At 34.5% G+C, this 8,597-nt stretch overlaps 2 protein-coding genes across 2 annotated transcripts; one reads left to right on the top strand and one right to left on the bottom strand.

The window, feature by feature from the left end:
• Positions 1-3,566: 3,566 nt before the first annotated feature.
• LOC131633355 (auxin-induced protein AUX22-like) lies at positions 3,567-4,915 on the top strand. Its single transcript, XM_058904067.1, has 3 exons — positions 3,567-3,953; positions 4,041-4,337; positions 4,787-4,915. The coding sequence occupies exons 1-3, from the start codon at positions 3,685-3,687 to the stop codon at positions 4,836-4,838; spliced, it is 618 nt and encodes a 205-aa protein (XP_058760050.1). The 5' UTR covers positions 3,567-3,684; the 3' UTR covers positions 4,839-4,915.
• A 1,854-nt stretch (positions 4,916-6,769) lies between these two features.
• LOC131633373 (uncharacterized) lies at positions 6,770-7,786 on the bottom strand. The gene is made up of 5 exons (XM_058904086.1): positions 7,601-7,786; positions 7,404-7,514; positions 7,217-7,298; positions 7,028-7,123; positions 6,770-6,942 (listed from the first exon to the last, which is right to left on the bottom strand). Exons 1-5 carry the CDS (start codon positions 7,711-7,713, stop codon positions 6,844-6,846), a joined length of 501 nt encoding a protein of 166 aa, XP_058760069.1. The 5' UTR covers positions 7,714-7,786; the 3' UTR covers positions 6,770-6,843.
• Between the last annotated feature and the right edge of the window lie 811 nt (positions 7,787-8,597).

Raw genomic sequence — 8,597 nt, forward strand, 5'->3', positions numbered from 1 at the left:
TTACTCGTCGGTTAAATCACAAAAACCGAAGGAAAAGGTGTTTTCGCCATTTAAAATTTCCAAAAATTTATCAACGGGAATCGAACTCATGACCATTACACTTTTCTCGTCCCTTGAATTCCAACCTAGAGGTAAAGTGACGCACTTTTAATGATGCTCTTCGTTACCTGGCATATGAAACTGAGTTAACACCTCATATATAATTGAGGTTAAAGGTGTTTTTCTTAGTAGTGATTGTTGTTAGCAAGTAAAAGGTTTATGTTAAAAGATTTATGTTATTGTTTTTGTGGAGATTGGATATTTAATGTTGTTGTTTTTTGGGTTATGCTTATTTAAATTTTGTTCAAATTATAGGTGTTTAACGATCCAGCATCATTCCCACAAGAAGATATAAATGACATTCGTTCGCGTTTCGTCAGTTGCTTCCTATCTTTTTATGAACCTCAACAACACTAGTTTCTCTTGGTTCTTGTAAACAATGTGTATATACTTTGTGCTACACATATGTATTTGATTTTGTCATTATGGTTTTGTTTTCAAATAATGTATATAGGTTATCTTGGTGTACCATTTTGGATATGTCTATATTAGGTTTTATTCTGCTATAAAATAAAATGTCCTGATTCGGTCACAAAATGTGTATATAGGTTATGTTTTAAAACAATTAAAATCTAATTAAAATTTTAAACAAATTATAATTGACAAAAATTATGTTTTTACCCTTGATTATTAATTCAAACTGAGGTAAATACTTACTTTCCACCTCAAATGTTAACGAAAATTGAGAGGTATAGTGGCGCACACTTTCTAGTTTTGAAAATACAAAAAAAAATTGTTGTTAGTGATCAAACCCATGATTAGTACAATTTTCCCCTAGTGGAACTATAACCGGGAAGAAAAGTGGAAATTTTTGGTGACGCTCTTTGTTACCTCGCATATGAAACCAAGGTAAAACCCCATTTTCAACCGAGGTAAAATGAGTTTTCGCAGTAATATGAACAAAATAGAGCTACAACGAAAAAACTTTACAAAACACGTTGCAAAAAATAAACAAAACAAAGCAAGAAGAAACAACTTTATGAAACACATATCAAGAGAACGCAAAATAAAAAGAGAATATATCGCAAACCTGAGGATGAGCGACAATCATGAACACAACAACATACAAATGCGACCACAACAACAATGAAGGGGGGGGGGGAAGAAACATTGGTGGAGTCTCTTCCGAGACATCGTCAACTTGTCCCTGAAGAAGGAAGAGACTAGGAGGTGGATGTTTCTAATTCTAACTCTATCATCGTACAATCAATAAAATAAGGTTTTTTCTTCAAAAATAAAAAGTAAATTCTTTTGGGGAATTAAGACTTATTTTTGGTTTTTTATTTTTTTTTTTAAAAATCATAAAACATACAGACTTGTAAACTCACCATAAACTCGTAAGTCTATATGAGTTTATGCGAGTCTACCAAAATCTATCAAAAACGATTCTATGTACGATTTTATTCGTTTTTGCTTCCTAACTCTTAAACTCGTTTAGGGGTGTTCATTAGTTCGGGTAAATCCAAACCAAACCGGAATCCGAACCAACCCATAGTGTTTGGTTGGACATTTTTTAAGTTTGGGCAAGAACCGAACCAAACCAATGAAATCCAATGACAATTGGTTCGGATATCGAATTTTCAATTTTCTACCCGCAAATCCAACACAAACCAACCATAGTTAATTATCACAAAAATTACTACCAAGCATTCAACTTCAAGAAGAAAAAAGTGAAATTCCATATGCAGACAAGTTATTATATTTTAATTTGCTATTAGAAAATTATTAGTGTATTGTGATAAATGAGCATAGTATTATGAAACACAATCATTGTCAAACTAACTCAAGTGACTAATTGTTTATTCAAAAGCTTTTACGTTAAATATTTTTCTTGTTAGATATTTTTGAATCTATTAGAGAAAAATTATTAGTCTAATATTTTCGACTAAACACTATTATTACTATATTTTTTTGATATTATCATGAAAAAATAATTTTCTTAAATAAGTTATATTTTCCAAATATTTTTGCATTTTTATCTACCCGACCAATCCAACCAAAACCAACCCATTGTTTCTCGGTTTGGTTCAGTTTGGGCTCTATCGTAAAAATTTACAAATTCAACCCAAACCAATCCATATAATTTTAATCGGTTCGGGTATTGGATTCTCCCAAACCCGAACCAAACCGGCCCGCGAAACACCTCTCAACTCGTTTACAAGTTTTACAAGTCTACTTGCGAGTTTGACAACTATGCTCACACAAATGCTCCTCCGTTGTCTCAAATTAAATAAGTTTGAACCTGATAACTTCTTAGACCCTCATCAGTATAGGTCCATAGTTGGGGCACTGTAGTATGTCACTTTGACACGCCCTTGATATTTCCGTCAGTGTCAACAAGGAATGCTAGTTCATGGATTCCCCCATAACTACACATTGGATTGTTGTCAAACAGTTCCTAAGGTATCTATGTGGTACAATCAGGTTTGACCTCACTCTATTTTTCTCAAATTCCCTTCACATGTTCTCTTTTCGTGCATATAATGATTGTGATTGACCAAGTGATGTTGATAATAGGAGGTCTACCTCTAGTTCATGTCTTTTCTTTGGCCCCAATTTAGTTTCTTGGATCTCAAAGTAATAATCACTTGTGACCAGTTCAAGTGTAGAGGTGGAATATCTTGCATTGTCACATACCACGTCAGAACTTCTATGGTTTGAGTTACTGTTCATTGAACTCTGTTTTGCCTTCTTTCCTCCCACGTTGTTGTGTGGCAATCTGGGCGTCGTTCATCTCTCACACAATCCAATTCTTCGTGCGCGCAAAAAGCATGTTGGATCAAACATCCATTTTTGTAAGGAAACGTGTGGCTTCCAAGAAGTTAGGTATTTAACATGTTCTAGTTCCCTTTCAGAATGCCGATGCACTTACTAAACCACTTGACTCCACAAATTTCAATGACATGCATGTCAAGCTTAAGTTGGTTTTCACCACCTTAAGTTTGAGGGGGAGTATTACAAATATTAGTTTAAAATGCTTGTTAAGCTTAAGATCTATTTATTACGATAAAGGTTTGTTAAAGTTAGTTAAAAATTGTTGAGTTTGTTAGAACTCAACCAACTCTCTCTCTCTCTCTATATATATATATATATATATATATATATATATATATATATATATATATATATATATATATATATATATATATATATATATATAACAAATTAAGCTTTGAATGAATAAAAAAAGAGAATGAATCATATATTCAATTCCATCCAACACTTTTGTTGCTTGTATTTAAGAGTCATGATTATAAAGGCAGGGAGGCTAGAGGATGAACGTGAAGTAGGAGTAAAGAAGGAATGAGAGGGAAGTGTGTCGATAAAAAGGTTAGCATAGAGACAGACATCTTAACTCAATTCCAAACATCTTGTCTCATTCCCGCAAGGCTCCCCCCCTTCACTCTGTATATCTAACACTATCCCATTGTCCCTTCTTCTCCCATCTTCCAATTTACCTTCTAATCCAAAACTGCTCTATCCCCATTTCTTATACTCTCTCACCACTCACATGCACCCTTCAATTAATAAATACCTTACTCCTTCTTTCTTATATAATGTTCCATAGTGGTAGTACTCAATCACATGTATACATACACTATGGACCTTCATTTGACTCTCGCTCTCTCCAATTCTCTTGCTTACAATGCTTCTACCAAGACTCGTTTCCCTAATACTAAGAAACGTAGTTTTTCCCAACTCTTGCAACATGCAGAAGAAATGTCTAGTAACATCAACGGATCAGATGTTGTGTTTCCCACTTTGTCTCTCCTCCCGTTAACTCCTGGCCACTCAGATCATCATGATCATGATCATGAACACTCCTGTAACAGTTCCACTTCCACTATCACCAAGTAATTTATTATTAACTTTCTTCAATATATATATTTCATTGTTAGCATGTTCATAAGTTAACTATATGATATATGATTGCTCTATAGGAGAGGTGAAGATGATGAAGAAGCTCTCGTGGGTTGGCCTCCGGTTTATCATAGAAGGAAGAAACATCGTTATAATGAGGATCACGTGGTGTCAAGAAATTACGTGAAGGTGAAGATGGAGGGTGAAGGAATAGCTAGAAAAGTTAATCTCAGCATGCACCATTCATTTCACACTCTCAACCACACTTTGTTGGACATGTTTGGAAAATTATTAACAGGTGATGATGATCAAAAGTATGAACTGGTTTATCAAGACAAAGAAGGTGACTGGCTTCTTGCTCAAGATGTTTCATGGAGGTAATTGATCTTTACCACTTGTTACATCCAAAATAATTGTTTTTTAGTATTATTTTAGAAATGTTGAAAAAAAAAATAGATTTAACTTTCAACCAATTTTTGGTTTCAAAATAATTTCAATAATAATCTCATAAAGTTAAAATATTCATTACTTTATTTATAAGTTTTAAGCTTTGTGAAATATATAATTTAAGATAATGTCGTTTTTTTTTAATAGTTAATTTTTAACTATAAATATTCATTTCTGGAACTATTCAACCCGCCTAATTTAAGATGAATGTTATTTGTTTATTTATTTATATTTTAAACTTAATAGGATGAAGTACAAAAATATGTGACAATAATTATGTAAATGGAGTAGTTACTCACAAGCACATGTATGTTGTAGTTTTTGTTTGAAGGGACTTGCAGTAATTTCTAACTATAAAAATTTGTTTGTTTGGTTGCAGAAGTTTTATGGAGTGTGCCCAACGCCTCAAATTGCTCAAGAGGAGAGGATAACTCAACCCAAATCTTCTTTAATGTTTTAATGGAAACCCAAATATTAATTTGGGGCTTGCTAACGAGTGACATCGGATACTCTTTAAGTATACTAAACAAAGAAAATATTTTCTTTGTAAAAATCAATATTCTAATTTTTAATACGTTTTCAATGTATTGAATACACACATTTTTAAAATAATTTATCACTTTAATCACTTAAAGCGTACTCCAAAAATACTGGTTAACATTTTCCTATTAATTAATGGGTATTTTTTGTGTTAACTTTTTATTTAGGTAATTTGAAATAGAGTTTTAATTTAAAGGTAATATTAGGCACGCTTGTTTTGTCTTTTTTTTAAATGATTTTTATAGTGTTACAAAATTTAGTGAAAAAAATTTACAAAGAAACTTTTTATAAATGTAACACTCCATACATAATTGACTAATATACTATGCATGAAACGTTAAAATTAATACCGAGTACATACAAAAGTCAAAGATACAAAAGATCCATACTAAATTATAACATGAGATTCTGCTAAGAATTATAAAACATGTATCTTCAATGGATCTGCACAGCGGAACATAAGATCTGACGAGGTCTTCGAGCCATCACCACTTATATGTCTTCAATCCAAACCTGCTACCAATCAAACGCTACTAAACTGCACCTGAAAAAGATAAGATGATTCAAACGGATTCACCGAGAATCCGGGTTTTTTCTCACGGCTAGGTACAAATGCAAATAAGGTAAACCGCCATTGGAAGTCCCATAACTACCCAATGTGGCAACAACAACAAGTATAAGCCAAAACATCTAATATACAACCCGTACCCGTGCACGGGGAATCCAAGAGTAAGTTTACTTGCCTGTTACATAGATTACGCATCCACACCCTCAGTGAGTTACTCCCATGTATGATTGTCAAGAGACTTGTACATGCACATCGCTAGTGAAACGGATAAGTCCTACTTGGTTTATTTGTGACGAGTTACAGCGGTGACTTGCCTACGTGGCATCATGGCCCCGTCAATCACTAAACGCTAATGTGATCGCCTCAATGTACAAAGACGCCATCAAGACTACATGAGCCCACCGGGCGAAAGTCTATAAATATCTACGTGACATCGCTAGAGGTGAGTGAACCGAAGTAATATCGCCTACATGGCATTACTTCCCCATCATACCAAGCATACCGATGAGACCCTAGTGGGAAACGCCATATAGACCCGCACTTGCACATCGCCTTTGGTAGCTCAGGTGCCACTACAACGCGCAAGGCTTACTAAAGCGCTTTTTTTGGCCTTTTACAGCGCTTTAAACCGCTGCCAAAGCCAGCGCTGGCATAGGCTACGAAAGCGCTTTTAAAAGGGCTCTGGTAGGCCCCCCTATAAGAGCGCTTTTCTGGAAAAAGCGCTCTTGTAGGCCCCCCTTTAAGAGCGCTTTTCAGGAAAAAGCGCTCTGGTAGGCCCCCCTTTAAGTGCACTTTTTCCAGAAAAGCGCTGTGATAGGCCCACCTGTGAGAGTAAAAAATAAAAAAAAAAACGCAACATACTAAAGCGCTTTTGTAAAAGCGCTCTTATAGGGTTGGCTTTAAGAGCGCTTTTTCCATAAAAAGCGCTCTGATAGCCCCCCCTATAAGAGCGCTTTTACAAAAGCGCTTTAGTATGTTGTTCTTTTTTTTTGCTTTTTTAGTAATCTTTGGCAGCGCTTTTAGAAAGAAGCGCTTTAGTATGTGGGCCTTTAAGAGCGCTTTTTTAAAAAGCGCTTTAGTAGCTAAATGAGGTATTTTAATGTGCAGCCTGTAATTTAATCCTCCCAGTCGACCTGTAATATTTTCGACCTGTAATATGTTTTCAGCCTGTAATATTTTCGACCTGTAATTTATTTTCGACGATATTATTTCAGCCATCAGTAAGACAATATATATATACTAATATAATACCATTATAATATCCAAAATTATATATATACATCATTACAACATCAATAATATTATAGTACTTCAATTCGACACAAATCCTACATGAAAAAGCGCTTAATATAAAAATGACACAAATCCTCTTTTATTTCTTCCAACTTAAGTCTCGGGTATCCAGCGGCACGGAATTCGTCAAGGTACTACAAAACAAAAACAAAATATGAATGATACATTTAGTTAAATGTAATAAATTATATGAAATTATCTTAAGTTATAAATTCATACCGTGAGCGGAATCTCTAATTGATTTGCCTGAAGGATTTCTTTCATAAACCTCAATACAAAGTATCCGCAATCGTAACTGTTTTTCTGTTGCGGACACTACATAGAAAAACAAATAAGATTCTATAGTTGTGCATTGTTTTATCAAGTAGCATAAATATATTATAAGCAACATTGTGAAAAATAATGTACCTGCACTTGGATCCAAGTAATGTTGCTAGATTTAGTTCGGGATACCTGTGCGTCCCGTTGACTTCGGAACACTTGTATTGATCTAATTAACAAATATATAAAAGCATATGTTTAGATCAATCCCACAAATAAGTAAATATATATATTTAAATATACACGAATATATATTTAGAACGATCCCACTTACAAATCAACGATGTCCTTCATGGCCGGATAATTGGTCCATTCACCATTTACCGAATTCAGATAATACACGACTTCCCTTATAGGGTTGATAGCAAGCAGCAACCAGTGTGCTCTATAAATAAAAACAATAGGTTATATGAAAATTTTTCTATACACAAAAGAAACAGAGATTAGATGAACAAAGAATGAGAAACTAACCCTACTGGTCGGGTATTATACGCCCAAAGATGCAGACATTCTGTATTGCCGGTGGACATGAATCTATCTACTAAGCGCTGTCTAACTGATTCCGGTTCCGAATCAATTGCCATTCCGCTGCAGTGGGCGGAAGACACGAAACGGAATCTGTTAGACAACGGAGTCCCGCGCAACACTCTGTCATACAACAACCTTAAATAAAAACATAATAAACATTAGATTATTTTCATTGAAATGTGTAAATAAATTATATTGTGGGACTAATTAAATAATTATATTGTGTACATAAAAAAAAATTATAATTACCTCGGGAAATTTCCTTTGATAGTTGATACTAGCCTTATCACTAGTTTCTTTCACCGATATTGAAGTGTTGCACTTTTTTCTCATATACGCCTCTTTATCTCTTTGCAATTCAGAGACTTGTGCTTGCAATTCCGCCAACTTTTGCAACACTTCTTCATTTGAAGGATTTCTTCTCCTAGGACTCTTGTAAAAAGAGGTTGGAGTCATACCATGACCCTTACCCCTCACCCGACCGGGATACTCAGGAGCATCTAGTGCTCTACTAAGTACGCTCCCCTCACCGGTGGATGCCGATTGCGACAAGGTCTCCTGTAATTCATTTACATTAAAAAATCATTTATATATTAAAAAACATTTGATTTAATTAAAGACACAGTATTATACTTACACATTCAGTAAAAACTCTCTGAACTTCGGGATCGACAGCATGATCCTTGCCCACACGAGCTTCCCTCCACAACACATGTTCAGGAAGTGAGGTTTCCTCACTTTTAGTCTCCTCTAACTATGCATTGACACAAATGATAAAATCGTCAAATAAAACACATTTAGACAATTAATTAAAACGCATTTCTATTTACTTACAATTTTCATATAACGTTCAGCAGGGTACATCCATCTCATATAAGCTGGTCCGCACAATTGTGTCTCTTTCACAAGATGAACTGTCGCACCCCAATTTTTGACCTAG

The sequence above is a fragment of the Vicia villosa genome, linkage group LG1, assembly GCF_029867415.1.
Source record: "Vicia villosa cultivar HV-30 ecotype Madison, WI linkage group LG1, Vvil1.0, whole genome shotgun sequence".
Taxonomy (NCBI): domain Eukaryota; kingdom Viridiplantae; phylum Streptophyta; class Magnoliopsida; order Fabales; family Fabaceae; genus Vicia; species Vicia villosa.